This window comes from Manis javanica, chromosome 8 (assembly GCF_040802235.1).
Source record: "Manis javanica isolate MJ-LG chromosome 8, MJ_LKY, whole genome shotgun sequence".
NCBI classification, from domain to species: Eukaryota; Metazoa; Chordata; class Mammalia; order Pholidota; family Manidae; genus Manis; species Manis javanica.
Window position 1 is genome coordinate 115,852,558 of NC_133163.1, and position 19,900 is coordinate 115,872,457.

Genomic DNA, 19,900 nt, shown 5'->3' on the forward strand with positions numbered 1-19,900 from the left:
GTAATAAGAGCTGGGGTGAAGTGTGCTTTTTGCCTTAAGCCCATCAGAACATTGCCAATGGCTGTGAGTATCTGAAGTTTCCCCAAGTGATCACTTTAAAAACAAACAAATAAATAAATGATCTTCAGGCTTAATTCCATTCCCAGTGCATGTTAACTGGCAGAGTGAAATGGCCATCCAGAAAGTTCTCGGAGGCCTGGAAACTCTTCTTTCCCCTTCCTCCTGTAACCAGAGACCAACCCGGATCTCGGTCCTCTAGGCATCTTTTCTTTGTACCTGGAAACCTCTGTGATCCTGCCGACACCCCAGAAAAAGCAGTCCCTATCAAGCTGGTGCTTGAAAACAAAAATAGTCTGTGAAAACCAAAGCAGTTAAGTAGAAAGCTTTCGGAGGACCCCTCCTCCCCCCCTGCTCCCTTTCCTTGCTCCCTCTCATCCTCATCCTTCCCTGCCCAGCCCTCCTCAGACTCAACTACCTTCCTCACACTGGGGGGAAGGGAAAGGCCAAGGCCAATAATCTCACCAGAGCCTAAGGAGAATCTCAGATGATTCTAACACAGTGAACACTGTATTTTACGGTCTTGGGGAGCCAGTTTAGGGGTGGAACATCCAGGTTCAAGGCTGGGCACTGCTTCTGGCTGTTCTGGGCAACTTTGGGCAAGTCACCCAACGTCACATGAATCTTTCACCTATAAAGTGGGAGCAAGGAGACCAGCGCTGCAGGGTCCCTGCATCCAGTAAGACACTGAGTGAGAAGTGCTGGGTAAGCGTCTGCTCTGCGGTATAAATTGCTGCTGTTTTCCCTGACCTGTGCCTACCCCCAGAGCATTTCCCTATCCCATGGGTTCTCAAGGGGCACCAGGCAGTGAACTTGCCCTTTAGGGAACCTTTGGCAATAGCTGGAGACATTTTTGGTTGTCACAGCTAGGTGTGGGGGTGCTACTGGCATCCAGTGGGTAGAAACCAGGTTTGCTGCTAAACACCCTGTAATACACAGGACAGCCACCCCCTAAACAAAGGATCACTGGCCCCAAAGGTTGGGTGAGCTGAGGTTGAGAAACAATGGGACTCACCTTACTCATAGGCTGATGTTGAAACGTTCTCAGTGTCCATGTGCTTTACAGATGATTATAACTAAGCTGAACTTTCTCCATAAATCGGCCTCTTTGTTTTCTAGAAGTACATACTCTGTGCCCACCCTGGCCCCTTGGGCAGAAGGCAGCTCTGAGGTCCAGGTGATCTTCATGTGTTTTCTGTGGGGTCCAGCCCCCTGCAGAGGACAGGGCAAGGTGATCCTTGGCTTCCTCCTTCAAGGGGCTGTGCACCTGAGAAAACAAGCCTGGGGAGGAGGGAAGGAGAGGCAAGCTGTTGCTCTGGAGCTTGGGGGCTTCAGCCCAGCGTTTTATTGGGTGTCCCCCTAATTTGGTATCCATTTGCAAGTTCAGATGGGAACTGACTTGTTCTTGGTGCACGTGGTTCAGTGACTAGTGTCAAGGGTTGTGAAATCCCATTTTCAGCTCCTCACAGGCCAGTCTGAATGGGAACATGAAAAAGTGTGCTTAGCATACTTACAGAACTTGCCGAGAAACTGGGCTAAAGCAGTGGCTTGGTCACTGTGGCAGGGATCACCTGGCAGAGTTTACAGTGGAAACCTCAATTATCCAGAGCCGAGACCCCTCCACAAACTTCACCTAGCCAGATTGCTTCATTGTGGCTCCAAATGACAAGACCACACCCATGCTGGAAGCAGTGCTGTTTCATTTAAACTCCAACCATCAAAGGAAACCTTGAAAGTGTTTGGGAATAGTATATTCAGTGTACAGCTCCATCTTTTTGTTCGTAACCTTTTATTTTGATAAAATTTCCAACCTCAGAAGGTTACAGTGATAGAACGGGAATGACATCCTTTAACCAGAGTCACCAATTGCTTTGTCCCATTTTTTTAAAAAACATTTGTCATCCTGAAGAGGGAGACCTTCAGGCAACTTAAGATTCAATACAACAAAGAAAAAATTGTGTTTGACTGTACTGGACTGACCAGGCAGGAAAGTGGACTCACCTACATCTCAGAGACGTCACACAGTGGGGCAGCAGCTGGGAAGCTGCCTTCTCCGTCTGCCTTTGCTGGGTGACCTTGAGGAGCTTAATCCATCCGTCTGTTTCCTCAGCCACACAAAGGGAAGGGATTAGACAAGATGCTTGAAAGATTCCTGAGTACCAGCTGCCTAGTTCTCCCGAGTGGGTTGTCCTTTGGTTAGCCGGCACTTCCGCTGACCAGGGTACTCTGCTCCCTGAATGTTAGGCCTCTGGGTGGTCACCTGCAGCTCAGAGACTTAACACGTAAACCCCAGTCGGCTCAGCCTGGACCAGAGGATGCTTTAGTTTTGGCTGTGTTTACCGAAGGGAAAGGAGCCAGGGTGAACCCCCAAATCAGATGCCTCTCTCAGCAGGAGTGTTTTCAGGGTTTTTATGGCGCTTCTCAGTCAGATCACTGTCCTGGGCTTTGGACATGGAAGAGAGAAAGGCGCATTCTGAGACTTGGGTTTTAAGGAACAGCAGAGGGCGAGAGGGATCTCAGAGCAGACCACTGTCACTCCAAGGCCAAGTGGAACCCCTGCAAAGCATCTTTTCAAGAGTTTTTCTGCCGCCTTAGAAAATCTGCTGAGTGAGCACCTAACCCAAATTTGAAGTCACTCAGGCCTTGCTTTTATTTTGAACCAGAACAAAAAGGGAAAAGAAAACCCACATACAATGCAAAGAGCCCGAAGAATGGACTCTAGAGATGTTCTTGCAGGTGAGTGAACACAGGGAGAGAGCGGGCTAGCTGGCTTGTTATCAAAGGGAGAGAGGTGAGGTCTCATTCCGCAAGCGTGTGGGGGGCGGGGGGTGCATTCAATGTGCAGGTGGACGGATCAGCTGCAGCATCTGTTCTGGGAAGTATGCGTTTGAGTGAGCGTTTGTGGTTTTAACTGGCACCCCCTAGCTGGAAACAACCCCTTTTCCTTACATAGCAGATATTGGTAGGGGGTTGGGGGGAAGTAAAGTTACAGAACAAATTGAGTTGAAAGGGATGCCAAAGGTTTGGTTTTTGAGTTATAATGTAATACTTTGGGCCCCTTCAAAAAAAATCAACATTAGTTGAGTATTTGGGGTAAGTTCACATTTTATGCAAATTAACTCTGAAAGCCTAAAGGTAGATTCTCCATAAATGAAAACGAAGTCCTTTTGAAAAGGTTTAGTCATATCTAGGTATTGTATTCAAGGTCAGAAAATAGCATGACGCCCCACTTACAGTTAGGGAAAAGAGTGAGTCACAGTGCCTGGCTTCCCTGGGCCTTAGCAGAATCTGATAACCTCATGTGGTCGGAGCTTCTGCCACTATTGTTATGATTGCACAGCTGGCCAGTCAAAAAGGAAAGCTTGTCTCTGAAATAAGTTACAAAGTTTAGTGATGTGTGTGTTAAATGACATACAGTGTTTAAAAATTTACTTTCTGTCCACTTCTTTGGCTCAGGGAGCTGGGGTAGCATAGGTGTTCAGTTAACTATTTGATGACTGACAGGAGGTCAGTTTCCTTGGCAGGGATGCCGCCTGGATAGCAGAAAAAACACTGTTTACCCTCCTCCTCTTCTCAGCACTGGTCTGGGTTTGAATTCTGGCCCTGCCTCTAGAAGTTAGATGACCCTGGGCAAGCCCCTTCAGTGCTCTGAGCTAGGTGAAGGCCGGGTGTGCCGGGGTTTTGCTGTTTCTTGTGTTCCCACATAGTAGCAACGTGTCTGCCCCATCTGGAGAGTATGTGCTTTGCTCCCGATCTTCTTCCCAACCCCCAGTGAGTTGAAATACCAGAGTCCAAACCCGCTGGTATTTCACATCAGCCCCCAGACGGCCGTGGGCAGCAGACCACTGATAACGGAGGATGTGCGTGGCACGAGGCAGACTGCTGTGTGATCCTAGGAGGGGATCCTGGCCTCTCTGGCGTACTGGGTGCAGTGAGACAGGACCTTTACAAGGTCTGCTTACTTATCCACACAGCCCTGCCCTCTCCACTCAGGGATCACCTGGCAGGCCCCGCCTCACCGCCAGCTTGGGACCCTGGCACGCCCGCATCTTGGCTGCGGCTCCCACCATTTTGGAACACTTCACAGGTCCCACTTGGAGCCAATGGGAGGAAACCTAATTTCCTGCTCCAGGAAATGGCTCGGCTGGTGAAGAATATATTTAAAGATTAAACCCTCTGTCAAAGAGGCTTGAGAGGGTATGCTGGAGGAAGACTTGGAGGTCTCTCGTCAGGAGGCTGCTGGATATGGGAAGAGATCTCAGTCACAGACGGGGAGGGCCCCAAAGGCAAGTCCCTGGGACTGTACACTTCGCCGCAGCAGCGGGGAGTGGGCTGTGAAGAAGGGCTGGATTTGGGGGAAAGGGTGGGTCCTAAATAGACCCTTTTCTGCAACCAAACATGTTTATGGTAACATCAGCTCAGAATTAAGACCTTTTTACCGGATTTACTGAAAATGGGCTGGGTGCCCTGTAAAGTTTAGGAGGGTGTGTACCGGACACATTGGCTAAATTAAATCCAGCAGCTGAAACTCCCAATTCACTATTCTTACTTTGGTAAGCATTGGTGTGTATTTTGAGTGGAACAGAGGGGAAAAGAAGGAATACTACCAGACTAAACCAAGAGGAGGGGTCACCAGCGCATAAGAGGTGAATGGGATGCCCTCCTGTCACGGGGTTGGGAATTGTATGGACCAGATTTCTGGAAAATACTGCCAAGCCAGACTGGTGGTCACATGCTGGAGAGCTGGAGAGCGTGACCGTCTCTCTGCCACCACAGCCCAGCCTGGCAGCTAGGGAAGCTGGCCTGTAGCCGCAGCCCGGTACAGACAGTTGTGTGATCCTGGGAGGGGAGCCCAGCCTCTCTGACATACTGGGGACCGTGAGCCAGGACCTTCAGGAGGTCTGCCTCATAGACCCACGCAGCATTGCCCTGGGGCTGCTGTGAGGTAAAGAACACAGAAGCCTTTCGAAAATTAGAAGCACCAGGCCAACTGAGGCTTCATTGTGGCCCACCTGGCTGTGCGCCCAGGTGCCAAAGCAGGAGGGCGGGCTGATGTTTTGAGCTCCTGTTGTGTACCTTACCTTGCTAGGCATCATCATTGTAATGGAGTAATCATCGTTATATGACAATAACGACAGTAGGTAGCTGCCATTTATTGTATTCTAACCATAGGCCGAAGGCTTTCTGCACAAAATATCAGTTTGTCCTCCCAACAGTTGATCAAAGGGGCTTATATTTCAGATGAAAGAAAACTTAAGACCGTGACATTAAGCAATTTGATCAAGTTTGTACAGTTATAGAGCATAGAGTCCATATTTGAAACCAGGCTTATCCAAGTTCAAAACCTCGATGCTCTTGTCTTTTTATCTCTTGAATTGCATTGCACATATGTAAAGTGTACAATTCGGTGCCTTTTGACAAGTTTATACACCTGTGAGGCCACCACTACAATATAGATCGTAAACATAACCTTTGCCCCTTGATAAGCCCCCACACTCCACCCTCCACACCCACCATTCCCAGGCAATCACTGATCAGCTTTCTGTCATTCTAGATAAGTTTGCCTTTTTCCTGTGAATTAGTCTATGATTTTACATAAACAGAGTCATGCCTGGCTTCTTCTACTCAGCATGGTTATTTTTCATTTAATCCATGTCATTGTGTGTATCAGTCATTTTTTATTGCTGAGTAGCCTTCCCTTTGTCTGGGTATATTGTGTTTTGTTTATCCCTTTGCCTGTTGACAAACACGGAGCAGTTTCCACGTTAGGGCTATTACAAATAAGCTGCTATGAATATTCATGCATAAGCCTTTGCACGGGACAGATGCCTTTATTTCTCTTGGGTAAGGACTCAGGAGTGAAACGGCTGCATCCTGTAGTAGCTGTATGTTTTGAACTTTTTAAGAAACTTTCAAACTGTTTTCCAAAGTAGTTGCACCCTTTTACACTGCCACCAGCAATGCATGAAGTTTTAGTTGTTCTGTATCCTTGCCAGAATGTGGCACAGTCTTTTTTATTGTAGCCATTCTAATAATTATGTAGTGGTATCTTGTTTTAATTTGCGCTTCTCTAATGTCTAGAGATGGTAAGCATCTTTTCATGTGTTCATTTGCCATCTTTAAATCTTTTTGGGTAGTGTCTGTTTAAGTTGTTCGCCTGTTTTTTTGTTTTTTTAAAATAGTGATTTGTTTTTATAATATTGAGTTCTCAGAGTTCCTGATAAATTCTGGAAACAGGTCCTTTATTAGATACTTACTTTGCAAATATTTTCTCCAATTTGTGGCTTTTCTTTTTCTCTTAACAGTGTCTTCCAAAGACCAGAAGCCTAAATTTTGATGAAGTCCAGTTTATCAACTTTATTTTTTAATGGAATATGCTTCTGATGTGGTATCTAAGCAATGTTTGCCTTTCCCAAGGTCACAGGGAGTCTCTCCTATGTTTTCTTCTAGAAGTTATACAGTTTTAGGCTTTATATTATGACCCGCTTCAGTTAATTTTTGTATAGGGTGCAAGGTGTAGATTGAAGTTCATTTTCTTGCATACGGGTATCTGTTTGTTCCAGCACCATTTGTTGAGAAGACTGTGCTTTCTCTACTAAACTGTCTTTGGACCTTGGTCGAAAATCTGCTATTCATATATATTTGACTATTTCTGGACTTCATTAGGTTCCTTGATCTGTTTTAACAGGCTTTTCGCCCCTACCACACTGCCTTGATTGTTAAAAATTTAACTGATTGTTCACTTTTGTAGTCTGAAAACTCAAGAAGGGTCTCTTAAATTTTTAATATATATTATTATTATTTTTATTGCCAAGAGGTTTTTTTTTAATAGTCTATAAATGTTTCCTGTTTCAGGATTGCAATAGCTTGTCTCTCTGAGACCAGTTTTTGCTTTATTTTGTTTATAAGTTTTCTCTGCTCTGCATTGTCTCAGATTTCTGTCTCCCTCCACCCCCAACCCCCAACACACACACACACACACACACACACACACACACACACACACACACACACACACACACACACTATTTCTGTCTCTCTACCTCCTATTAGAGGCTTTCTTTAAATGACTGGGGATTCAGGCTGTGTATTCATGCTGTGAGTGAGGTGGTGAAAAGCTGACAGAATGCTTTATGTATGGGCACACATGGAAGGGCTTGTTGGCTGGTGGGCTTCCCTGTAAGATAGGATGGCAAGAACAGGGCTGTTTTTTCGGGGGTCCCCAAATGTTTGTATAGCAGGTCTTTTCTTGTGCTGGGCTGTTTAATTTCTCCACAAGATGGACCAAGGGTACGGGCCTGCCGTTCACTGTCCTGGGTACCCAGTGAGCAAGGGAACTTTGACAAAATCTTGTTTGCAGCCCTTGTCTGACCCCACCCCGAGCTGTGCCCTGGGGAACCCCTCTAGGTCCAGGTGCTCCAGTTCATTTTCTGCAGAGAGCGAACGCGTCTGTCTCCCAGGGCTGAGGATGTCCTGCCTGCAGGGGCTTGGGGAGGGGAGTGGGATCTTCCTGCCGCCTCTGCAGACTTCCCACCGGCCCTCCTGTTCACAGCCTCATCTTGAGGAGTGTGGTGCCTCTGACACCTGAGTGTCTCCCAGGTTCTGGGGCACAAATGGGAGCACTGTTGTTGTGAACTTCCTAACAGGTGCTGGGTTGCTGCTAGGTCTGTCCCCTTTGGCCATCTGCTCTCCCCCTGTTTGCTCTGTGGTCCTGCTCATTACCGTGAGCAGGACAGAGATGAGCACATCCATTCAGTTCCTTGTATTTGAGCAGAGGATGATGCTTCTTGCCTCCCTCCTCCCCCCTCCTCCCCCCTCCCTAGTACCCCTCCTCCACGCACCCCCATGCCCCTTCTCCTCCTCCTTCCTCCCTGCTCCTTCCTCTGTGCCCAGAGCTTTCTGTGCCCTGACAGGAGGCAGCATGTAACACAGAAAGGGGGGGATGAGGAGTCAGGAAACTGAAGTGTTCTACACGCAGATGGGGTTCACCTCCTGTCCTACTTTACCACCTCCTTAACTCTCCCCACCTGCTACAAACACCCCCAACGACCACATCACAACCCGCCTCACCTCAGAGCTTCACGTCTCCCGTGGCTGTCCTGTTCCTGCTCCCCGACACACACCCCGTTTTCCCTTGCATGTCCCTGAGCAGGTGTGAGGCCTCGAGGGTCACTCCCCACCTCTGTCGAGGGAGGTGCCTGGCCCGGGCAGCCTGGTTCTGGAGTTCAGGCTGCTGGGGCTGTGTATGACTGTCCCCCCTCATCCGGAGTGCCCAGTGCCCTGTCCCCTCTGCCTGCCTCCCCTAAGGCTCAGGCCTGTCACTCATTCTCCTCTGCTCTTGGCCCCTTGGACTCGGAGACCCTTCTCTCACGCTGTCCACCAGCACCCGCCCCCTGAGCCAGGTGGGGCCCCTCCACAGCCCATCCCTCCCCACTGTTGGCCTGAGCCATTCTCCAGGGCCCCCTTGCTGTGGCAGCTACAGATGCCCAGCTGGCCCTCTGCTGGGGCTTTGGTCACGCTCGAGGGAACGTGGCCACCTCCTGGTCGGTGGGCACGCCATGGCTTTGCAAGAGAACAGGAAGGAATAGCTGGATAATTCCGTCCCCACTCATCACTCCCCACCCTCCCTCTCTCCCTCCTCAACGCCAGGACTCACCCAGTTATCCGGGGCAAAGCTCTGGAGGGTGGCTTTGGCCCCGTGGAGTGATGACACTCATCAGCCGATGCTTCGGAAGCACTTTCAAGTGGCCACTGAGCTGTGGGAGGACAGGGCTGGGAGAATGTTCCCATTTCACAGATGAAGTGACTGAGGGCCCCAGAGACCCTGTGACTTATCCCTTGTCTTACAGAGGAGAGTAGAACCCCATCCTGACCTCAGGACTCACCTCTGCCAGTCTTCCTTCTGTACCCAGGCCTGGTAATTACTGTTTTTTGGCTGTGGGGGTTCCTTGGTCTGGGGCCTCACAGGAGGGAGGTAATTACATCCTTCAAAGATGCCCTTAGTCAGCAGCTCCCCAGTCAGTCCCTGTGCCCAAGCCCAGCTCTGACCTTTGTCTGTCCTTCCCCATCGCCAGCCCACTGGGTACTTTGATTGGCTTCCTTTGTTTCTCTCTCTGGTTGGTGCTTCTGGCTGCATCTGGCTCGCACTCCCTCCGCCCCTCTCAGAGTGCCCGTAAATTCTGTTTATTCAGGCAAATGAGCCCTCAGTTATACAGGGCCAGGAAGGGGAAGCTTGCAAACGCCGCTCTGCCAGCCCTACCCAGCTATTAGAAAAGTCGGGCCCCCTGACTGGTGGGACGCTAGGCTGGGCCTTCATGTTGGCGGAGCACTACTGCCACTGGGTCCTCCTCATTCATGAGCACCTGTCTCAGTCACTCTGAGTCCCTACCCCCACCACCCCAGTCTGCTTTCCATGCAGCCAGCCCGAATTACCACGAGGCCTGTCTCCTTTGCGCACACACATGCTCAGCCCTCTTAAACATCTCAGGCTTCCTATGGCTTTTAGAAAAAAAGGCGGAACCTCTTACCATGACTTCCAAGGCTCTGCAGAGTCAACCCTGCCCACTCCCCTAGTCTCGTTTTGCACCCAGTTCTCTCTCTCCTTCTGCCCTTCCCAGGGCCTTTGCATATGCCCTTTCTCTACTTGAAGTGCCCTCCTCCCATGCCCCCGCCGGCCCATTTAGTTCTTACTTATCCTTCAGACTTTCTGGTCAGCCACCACTGCAGAGATGCCCTGTCCAGCCCTTCAGCAAAGCAAGGTCCGCACTCATGGTCATATAGTCGTGGTTGCTGGCACTTTTCCTTCAGAATACTTGCACAGTTTGTCACTGTGGTTGTCTATGATTATGTGATTGATGCTGGTCTTGCCCACTGGACTGGAAGCTCCATGGCAGCATGGGCCACTCTGTGGTCTGTCTTACTTTCCCCCACCACAGGGTCCCTAGTACCACGCATAGTAAGTTAGAGCTCATTCAGTATTTGTTAAATAATGATGATACTGGATGTCATCTGAAATCTCATGTCCCTTCAGAACCTCCCACCTCCCCTTCTCACTCTTGGCCAAGGGTGCTTCCTGCGCCCCTGGGCCCTTGGCTGTGTGTCCTATAGCACTGCGCCAATGTTTTTTTCATATAGATTGCCTGGTGATCTTCTAAAGAGGAAGGTTCTGATTTAGTAGACTGAGGTAGACTCCAAGATTCTGCCTTTTTAACAAGCTTCCATGGACCCATGCTGCTGGTCCAGGGACCACACATTGGCCTGGCCTGAGAGGTGGGGGCGCCAGGTCACAGCTGCTCAGAGGCCAAGTCACCACAGAAGGCATTGTTTGCACCAGGCACTGTCATTTTTGGTGCATTTGGCCCAGCCAGGCTGAGGACTGTTGCAGAACTAATCCAGATATGGGCGCAGGCTCGTCTCCTGCTCAGCTTGCATGCCACCCCTTGGACCTTAGCTCTGAACTAGGAGAGAGCTGTGGGTGGTGACACCTGGGTCAACCTGTGAATGACCCTCACACTGAAAGGGATTCCCAGATTCCCTTTGGTTTCCCTCTTTCCCTCATCACAAGTACCAGCTTAAAGAGGGAGGGTTTTTCTTGTTTCCTGATGCGTGGGGGTGGACCTGGGTGAGTGTCCGGGGCTGTCAGAGCCACCCTGTGTGCCTGTTGCCTTCTCAGTGTCACCGTGGCCCTCGCGTTCATAACTAAAGAACTCTGATTTCCTTGCTTAGCCCTGTTCCCCTCCGCACATCTCCACCTGACTGACTCACGGGTCTTTTCAGAGCACGATTCAACTGCCAGCCCTGTCATCTGGGGACAGCGGGCTGGGGGGTTAGAGAGCTTGCGCCAGGGCCTGGTAGGTTCCAGGTATGCTCTGCCAGCCCTAGGGGGTGCCCTCAGTCTTCCTTGGTGGGCCCCTGAGTTCTCTCCGGGGCCCCTGTCCAGCACTGACAGTCGGTGATTCTCCCGTGTCCTGGCTCTCCGTCCCGGAAGAAGTGAGGGGAGGGGAGAGCTGTCTGAGCCCCTGCCAGCAGGCGCCCGGGGAGCAGCAGCAGGCTGCTCTCCCGGGAAGGCAAGCCAAGCCCCCTTTGCCGTCTCTCCTTGCCCCATGCCTCCCGGCAGGTCCTTGGATGGCCGGCTGCAGGTGTCCCACCGGAAGGGGCTCCCCCATGTCATCTACTGCCGCCTATGGCGATGGCCCGACCTGCACAGCCACCACGAGCTTCGGGCCATGGAGCTGTGTGAGTTCGCCTTTAACATGAAGAAGGACGAGGTCTGCGTGAACCCCTACCACTACCAGAGGGTGGAGACCCCAGGTACCTGCCGCTGAGCACAGGCCCTGCAGCTGCCCGCACCGCCTTCCTCTCCCCCCGCGCCTGCCTCTTCTTCCCAAGGGAGGGTCTGCCGTGCCTCTGGGGGTGCGAGGGCCTTGGGGCAGGCCTGGCGGGGACGCTGACCTGCCTCTGCTCTGTCTCCTCCGGACAGTTCTGCCCCCTGTGTTGGTGCCCCGCCACACGGAGATCCCGGCCGAGTTCCCCCCGCTGGACGACTACAGCCACTCCATCCCTGAAAACACTAACTTCCCCGCGGGCATCGAGCCCCAGAGCAATATTCCAGGTAGGCCCATGGGCCGTGCGGGCTGGCCAGGGGCCGGGCACCCGGCAGCCCAAGCCTGGTCCCTCAGCCCGGTCCCTGTGCCCACCTCCCCGTGCACAGCGCTGGCCCCCGACTCCGAACCACATCCCTGTTGGGAGAGGACCCATGGCCTTGGCTCCCTCTCGCTAGTAATGCTTTTCTTGGCACGGAGGAGCGGCGGCGTGACCCTTCCGCCGGGCCTCGGTGCAGTCATTTATTTTGGAAGCGGAAATAGCAACGCTGTGTTTCTCTCACCGCCCTCGCGGCCGCCGGGACTGGAGCTTAGGCAGGATCCCAGGCGGCCTGGGGGCCTGCAGAGGAGGTTGGGGAGCCGAGGGCTGGGCGGCGAGTGCAGAGAACTGGCCCAGTAAGTAAGCCCGGTGAGGGTAGGACCTGGGCGGGGTTAGGCCCCGCTGGGATTTCACTGCCCCGGGAGAAGGGGCTCCACTGTCAAGAGTGCAGATGTTTTTAGAGGCCCCTCATTTATATGCAAATAACATGTGAATCACCAGTGCTCTGGCGTCCAGGAAAACTGCTTGGCAGCCCTTGGGCCAGTCGCAGCGGCAGGGGCTGGGGCTGCCTGGGCAGTGATCGTGCTGCGTTCCTTTCAGAATGTTCTTTGGATAAGCCTCTCACCCTGAGTGTACGGCCCCGAGGTTGACCACAGGCCTGCGCCCAGGGCTCAGAGTGTGAAGAGAGACCCACTGTACAGGTCTGGCCTTTTCAGATCCCTCCCGGTGGCGCAGGTCTCTAGGGGGCAGGTCTCCCACCTTGTTCATTCAGCACACCTTAGAGAGCTAAGCTGGGGCGGAGGGAGGGTCATTCAGAGAAACAGATCACAGTCTCTGCTGTCACTGAACTTGCAACCCCCTTGGCCAGCTGAAGAGGTGTCATCCCCTAAAGAGATGCCCAACAGATCTGCACAAGTGTAGACAACAGAGGTAGAGGGCAGTTTGAGGTGGTCGGCCTTCAGCAGAGAGTGGATGAGACTGAGGCAGCTCTACAGCCTCCCTGGAGGGGTGGGAGGAAACCTGACCTTGAAGGACGGGAGAAGTTAGCCTGGCAGAGGCTCTCTGAGCAGGTCTTTCAGACCTGGGAGTTGGGATGGTGGGGATGAAGGTGGTGATGATCGGGTGGGGAGGCGGAAGGGCATAGGGACAGCAGGGTGCAGGAGCTGGCGCCCTTGCTCTGAGGCGCAGGGTTCCTGCAGCACCTGCTACAGGTGCAGTCGGCTTAATTTGTGCCGAGTTTGCAGAGGGGTTGCAAGAGCCAAACCACGGATGCCATTTAATGAACCTCCTTCCTTCTGATCCCCAGAAACTCCACCCCCTGGCTACCTGAGTGAAGATGGAGAGACCAGCGACCACCAGATGAACCACAGCATGGACGCAGGTCAGGGTCTCTCAGGGATGTGCTCTTAATCAGGACCAAATGCCTTCTCCCTCCCTCCCTCCCTCCCCCACTCCAGTATTTATAGAGCAGCCGCTATGTGCCAGGCACTGTGGCAGGTGCTGAGGGTCAGGAGGGGCCTGAGCTTCTCACAGCTTCTGGGGCACACTGACAAGACACCCAGCAGCTACTGTGCCATCTCACTTCCACCCTGATGGAAGGTGCATCAGGGGCACAAGGCAGGGACCCTAGCCCAGCCTGGGGAGGTGGCAGTGTTGGGTTTTTTTGAGCTGAGTCTTGGAGGTGTGTGGGTGTCAGCCAGGCCATCAGGGCAGGCCAGGGGGTGTGCCAGGCATGGTCAGGAGAGCCTGTTGCAATCTGGGGACCCTGAGAGCTCAGGGTGGCTGGAGCACACTCCTCCAGAGTGGGGGACAGGAGGCCCTGACACTCACAGCTTCAGTGTGGCTGGGGGCTGATGGAGAGCATCTGTGCCTCCAAGAGAGGTTGCTGGCAGTGGGGTGGAGGGTGGGCTCGCACCCCTGAAATAGCTCAGGAGTCTGAATGGAGGCAAGGTCTCCAATGGCCAGTGGAGGCCCCTGAAGCATCAACTGTGTAGTGTCCAAATGGGATGGATATGTTCCTGCCGAGAGGGACCCAGCCCGGTTTGTCTCCAGCCACGTCTCCAAATGTTCCCCTGTTACTTGTTATGGAACCGAATTGGCTGCAAACCAGTGGCTTCGTGCACCGAACCCCAGCTGCCACATAGGCTATGTACTGCGCCTGCCGTGTGTGGCTGGGTGAGGAGGGGGAGGGAGCCAAGCAGAGGCCCTGGTCCATGGATGGCGGGCATGCCCTGTACTCACACAGACGCTAGATGCAGTGGAGACCAGGAGCCACCTGGCCTTGCACACAGCCCAAGAGAGTGTGCAGTTCCTGAAAGGCTGAAAGAGACGTGCCTGTTATTGTAAACGTAGTTGCCTGATACCTAGCCCGGGTGTTGTGTGGCACTAGTGGGTTTAGCACATACCTTGCAAACACACATCCCTAGATACGTGGCTGGCAGTGTGAACCCAGCCGAGATGCATTGAAGACCTGCCAGTATTCGATGCCAAGTGACCACCGCAAGCCTGCAGCCATTAAATTCTGGCATGGGAAGCGGCCAGCTAAGCAGCAGCTCTCTGGATGCTGTATTTCTTCTCTTCATGTTTGTAGAACCATTACTGTTATAAAGAAATGAAGAGTGTCCGTGTGTGAGATGAGCAGCCACCTTTTCTCCCTCTCAGCTCTCGATTCCTCCCCCTCCTCTCTCTCTTTTCTGCCCATTTTCTCTGTCCTCTCTCTCCACTTCTCCTCCCATCAGCCTACTTGCAGAGCCCTGCTGAGTATATTAGTGATTTATCCAAAGTGGACACTGGCTTTGTGGACCCCAGCCAGCCAGTGGATGTCTGGGTGGGGTCTCCCATTTATTCAGTTCTTCACTCAAAGTTGTGCATTTGGAAACCTGTCTAATTGCTTATAGACTTGGCTTCCCTGTCAGCTGAGCTGTGGTTGTGTCTCAGTTGGGGTGCAAGGATCACCTTGTCTAGCCGTGTGTCTCCCCTGACATGCACACGTTCCCTTCAGACCAGTGAGAAGGCCCCACCACCTTCCTGAGTCTTCATGATTTGGACCACCACAAAGTAAGAAACCAGCATTTACTGAGTACCTACTATGTGCTAGTCATAGTTTAGGCATTTTTGTATTTCCACAAATCACACAGAAGATGGCATTAGCCCCATTTTTACCTCAAAGAGGTCAAACCACTTCATCAAAATCCCATAGCTAACACATGCTGGCATGTCTGAGCCCCATGGCTGAACCGGAGGCCCTGCTTCCTACCCAGGACTCTTCTACAGCCCTTGGTAGGTGGCAGCTAGGGGACAGAAGGAGATCTCGGGCTCATCCCTGGTCCTCAGGGAGCCTACAGCAGAGCTGGGGCGCAGGAGCAGACCACTGCTAACAGCTCCGGGCAGCATGTGCCCGGGGGGCCCGGCCGTGAGGACTGACCACTAGCTTGCGGCTGGAACTGGCCTTAAGGGGCTGTTAGTGAATGAATAATTCCCCATGGCCTGTGGGTCCAGGGACAACGGAGGGAGAAACCCAGTGCTGCCCTGCGGAAAGGCAGCCACTTGGGTTTTTGGAAGGCTAGTGCCATGTGGGTTTTTCTTTCCCTTGCTTCAGGGACTGTGGGGTGGAGAGGGAAGGTGAGGGAGTAGGAGAGATTGGGTGGGCTTGGACGTGTTCCCACGGGCAGCATCATGTCTTGCACAAAATGTCAGTCTGGTCACCGAGCTGTGGGATTTCTGAGGCAGCTTGGTGAGTCTCCAGAAACCTGGCAAAGGGCTGCATTGGTGTTCCCAGGTACCTGAGCCACTGAGAACTGTGACTGGTGAGGTCTGGGCAGCCACAGGCCCCACTTCTGTGGGAGGAGGCTCTTTGCTGCCTGGGTCTCTGGGCAGCTGGGGAGAGGGCCTTCCCCGCCCCCTCTCATTTTCCTGGGAGCAGGTTACCGGGGCGGGTCAGCGTACCCTAGCTGGGAACTCGGCAGCCCTGTGCAGTGGGTCTTGGTCAGGATCACCACACCATCGAGTCATGGAACATCCACTCATCCATTCATTCTGCAGATGAAGAACCAGGGCCCTGGCAGGGAAGGACTGGCGGCACACGGGTTAGGCCTTCTCCTGGGCCGTGGAGGCTTGGCTCAGGGATTTCTTGCTGCAGTACTGAGCTGCTCCAACCTGATGCAGGTGCTCGGTGATACGGCTCTCTGGGCCAAGAATCTTTCGTGAAGGCTCACAACTGTGTCTCACCTCACAGGTTCTCCAAACCTATCCCCGAATCCGATGTCCCCAGCACACAATAACTTGGGTAAGTATCTCTGCCTCCATCTTACTGCAGCCCCTGCTAGCTGCAGCCCTGGCTGGTGGCCGGTGTGGGGAAAGGGGGCCTGAGGATGAGACTCCTCCTGCACCTCCCACCACCATCGGCCCAGCTCCGCCCTTCAGGTTTCTGGTTACAGTGATTCTGGGGTCACCCACGGAAAGGGGAAACCTGAGAACAGTGGTGGCAGGAAAGGCAGCCACATGCCAGGTTTGTATTTCCCCTGGGCGGCACTTAGACGTGAGTGAATGAACATCCCTCAAACCTTGTGTTCGGGAGGTGAGGGTCTGTGGTCAGCCCAGCATACCTGTGTGGTTCGAAGCAAGGCCATGGGCAGCAGTATGGAGTCCAGCCCCCTCCGACTTTCCTAGACTTGTTCCAGACACGCTTACTTCAATTTTATCTGAGCATTTCATCTTAACAATTATGTACTTCTTATTTGGAACAGCAACAGAGAAGGAATCAGAAAAAAAAAAAGGCACAGTTGCCCTTAATCTCTGTGTCCTGGCACACTGTTTTTGTTCTGTCACAGTCCTTCTGATGTCTGGGGATCAGGCATGTATATCTGGGCCTTGCCAGCTGAGATCAGAGTGTATATCCATTTTCTCATTCTTCTCCTTTATGCTATTTTGTAAACACACTTCCATATTTAGATCCTCATTTATCATCCTGCGTTTATCGCATACTGTTTTGGAGCAGCTGGACCCTCGTTTCCATGACCATCCCTCAGTTGTTGGATTTCTGGGTCAGTTTTTCAGAAATTCGCTTTTCTATTCCAGGAGTGGCCTTCAGCTCCAGTGTGGGGCCTGCAGAAGGGCTCAAAGCAAATGAAATCTCCATTCAGTTTCTATCGAGGGGTATTTTTTATGTGCTGCTTTGGTCGATTTTAGAAAAATGTGGGTTTGATTTTGTTTCCGCTTTTATTGCTGAGGCTCAACTTGTGGCTCAGGGAAAGGAAGAATTAACATCAGGGCTCGTTGTATCAGAGCGGGTTGGCCTGGCCCCTGTTCCAGGTCCCGGACAGGTAGCCTCAGGTGAAGACAGTCGTCATTTGGAACGTGAGGAGATGCCTGAAAAGCTTTTAGTACAGGCTGAGAAGTGGGCGGCGTGGAACGGGGCTTGGGCGCGTCTGTCCTCACATCTTTGTAAAATAGCGCTGTGAGTACTGAGCTTTGCCAAGGGAAGGTCAAATTCCCGATGTGAAGGACCGGTGGAGTCATTAAAATGAACTCTGAAGGCTAGAAGCTGCACTGACATTTGAGAAGTTAAAGGCTATGATTGTGAATTTGACTCTGAGCTTTTAGCTGGTTTAGATTTAGTTCCTGAGCCATGTTAGCCCACCACAGCCAGGGCCACACTTCCAGGCACCGAATTTTAGAGCAGGCACCTGCCTTTGAGGCCCCACTGCCTGACCCAGGGGTTCGGACCAAGCTGGTGGCTTGCCCTGACTGTGCCTCTAGATTGTGTGCGCCAGGAAGGCAGGCTGGTTCTTGCACTTGGACCCCAGGCAAAGGCCCTGTTGACACGGTTCTCCCTTCCCTGCTGACTCGCTCCTCAGACCCCTCATCTGTGAGGGTGGGGAATTAGGTTATTTCTTCCAAAGGAAGGAACAGCCCATGAGCCTGGGGGGCAGAGCGTGGGTGCCACTCTGCTGGGAAGATCTGAATGGGGGAACGAGTCAGGGTTGGGACTCACAGTGAGACACGGGCGCTGACAGGCCCGGCTTCCTCTCTACTTGATGAGCCCTGGCACCCCCGCCTTCAGCCATTCAGAACTGCTGGCTTCATCCCTACCCATAGCATCTCCTAGGCTCCTGGCATCAGAGCTGGAAGTTGACGAGATGCTGGTGGTGATGACGGTAAACATTTCTTGAGCTATTTATTGACTGAGTGTTGTTCAGAGCGCTTCATGTGCTTTAACCTGATCTTCATAACAGCTGTGTCAGGGAGGGGTAAGTAAGTTTCCCTTTTACAGGTTAGGCAACCAAGGAACAAACTGGTTAACTAGTTCGGCACAAGGCACACTGCTAGTAAACAGAGAAGCTGGCTCCGAACTCGAGCCTTCAGGCCCCAGGGCATGTGCTTGCTCCGTCAGCATCAGGACACTGCCTTGATGGCCGTAGACCCACTTCCCGTGCCCCCGTCTCAGGCGAGGAAGGTTCAGGAAAGGCATTCACTAACTTAGAGTTGGGTATGTCAGGTCAAAGGCCCAGCGTCTCGTACGGCCACTGGGTGGGAACCCTGCCTGCTTGCCTGTTTCTTCCTTACTCACTCACTTCCTGCCTGATGCTGTGTGCCAGGCAGGTTAGGGATTCGAAGATGGATCACAGACCCTGCCATCAAGGTGCTTCAGAACTTACTGGAGTAAATAAGGCAGGAGTACAAATAATTCTAAAACAAGAGGTAGGTGCAGTGGAAGTACCCCGAGGGCTCAAGAGGAGGCAGTGATGACATTCTGGGGGGTGCAGGGTGGGGACGTGCATCCAGGCTTGCCAGTGTCTCCTACATATTCATTCAGTCAGGCAGCTTTGCTAAGTCCCTAGCGTGTTTTGATGCTGGGGGTCCAGAGCTGGGGAGACACAGGCATTCACAGTCTGGTGGAGTGGCAGCTGGGGGTGTCTGTGTCCACCTGTATGTGTTGTGCCAGGTGCCCAGAGAGCGAGCACAGGGGAGGAGCTGAATAAGCCAGGGAGAGAAGTGCTGGATGGGGTGGGAAGACCTCACAGTTGCAGTGATGTGTGTGAGCTCGACCCCAAAGGACAAGTAGGCAGAGAAGAAGGGAAGGACATTGCAGATGGAGGGAATGGCATGAAAGGGCAGGGTGGCTCTGAGGGCAGTTGGTGTTGGGTTACTCGGCAGGTCGGGAGGGACAAGGGCGACGATGAGGGGGCTGGTGGGCTCTGGAAAAAAGAGCCCAAAGGCTGCATGGTTTGGCCCTAATTGTCTACAGAATAAAGCCATTGGTGAGTTTTGAATTGGGAGTGCAGGGTTATCTGATGACAGCTTCATAAAAATTAATATGACCACTGTGTGGAATTTAAATTCTAGGGGAAATGACTGGAGGCCAGAAAGCCCACTTGGAAGCTGTTGCACCGAAGGAGGCTGCAATGAGTGCTTTAGAGAAATGCAGTGCAGCTGGGAGACGCGTCTGCACATCAGGGGCCTGAGTCCGGGTTTCTTGGCCGGCTTTAACTGGGAAGAGGCCTGGTACCTGGGCAGGACACCCGGGAGCTGGGACAGGTTTGGGTTAGGAGGTGACAGAGGATGGAGCCGCCTAGTTGGGAGGGAGGCCGCGGCTGGACGTGCAGATTTGGAAGCCATCAGCACGTGGGACAGCCTTTCCCCAAGTGGGGTCTGAGAGCATTTTGCATCAAATGAGCTTGGGAAGCCTGTGCTGTACCCGCTCCTGGGGCCTCCAGGGCACGCTCATGGTAACGCTGTTTGAGCCAGCACTTTACTGATAGAACACTTTTCTTTCACAGCCCCATTCACCACCCCTCGTTCTCATTCTGGAAGCACTGACAAAGGTTGGGCGGAAGTCGTGGCATGGAGGAGCTCAGTGGGGAGGGAGACCCAGTCCAAGAGGGAAGGAGGGCCAGAGACAGACCGATGGGGCCGCCAGCCCGGGGCAGAGGCTGAGGGCCAGGTGGAGGCTGGGCCTGGGCGCTGAAGGACCGCACGCCGGGGGCAGGTCCTGCAGAGACGCAAAATGAGACTTGAGAAGGGGCTCTTGAGTTTGGCCTCCGGGTTCAAGGGCATCCCTTAGGGAGCAGCTGTGGGTGAGGTGGGGGCTGAAGTTGGTCAGCAGCAGGGGAAGGGCAGCGGAAAGCTGGGGGAGTGGAGGCAGCAGCCTCGACGTTCTTCATGGCCAGTGTGCCCCCAGTGGTGGGATGGCAGCAGGCACACA

General features: G+C 52.8%; 1 protein-coding gene across 4 annotated transcripts in view; it reads left to right on the forward strand.

The window, feature by feature from the left end:
• Nucleotides 1–19,900, forward strand: part of SMAD3 (SMAD family member 3) — a 115,625-nt gene that overhangs the window by 78,278 nt on the left and 17,447 nt on the right. Inside the window, exons 2-6 of one of the 4 annotated variants that reach the window (XM_017672541.3) lie at nucleotides 8,907–8,974; nucleotides 11,174–11,367; nucleotides 11,537–11,668; nucleotides 13,004–13,078; nucleotides 15,932–15,982. In XM_017672541.3, coding sequence (XP_017528030.1) covers nucleotides 11,283–11,367; nucleotides 11,537–11,668; nucleotides 13,004–13,078; nucleotides 15,932–15,982 — 343 coding nt within the window. In that variant the 5' untranslated portion in view covers nucleotides 8,907–8,974; nucleotides 11,174–11,282. Of the gene's footprint in view, nucleotides 1–8,906; nucleotides 8,975–11,173; nucleotides 11,368–11,536; nucleotides 11,669–11,901; nucleotides 12,054–12,257; nucleotides 12,399–13,003; nucleotides 13,079–15,931; nucleotides 15,983–19,900 lie in introns of those variants that run through there. The other 3 variants (XM_017672538.3, XM_073212049.1, XM_073212050.1) reach the window with 3 other exon arrangements.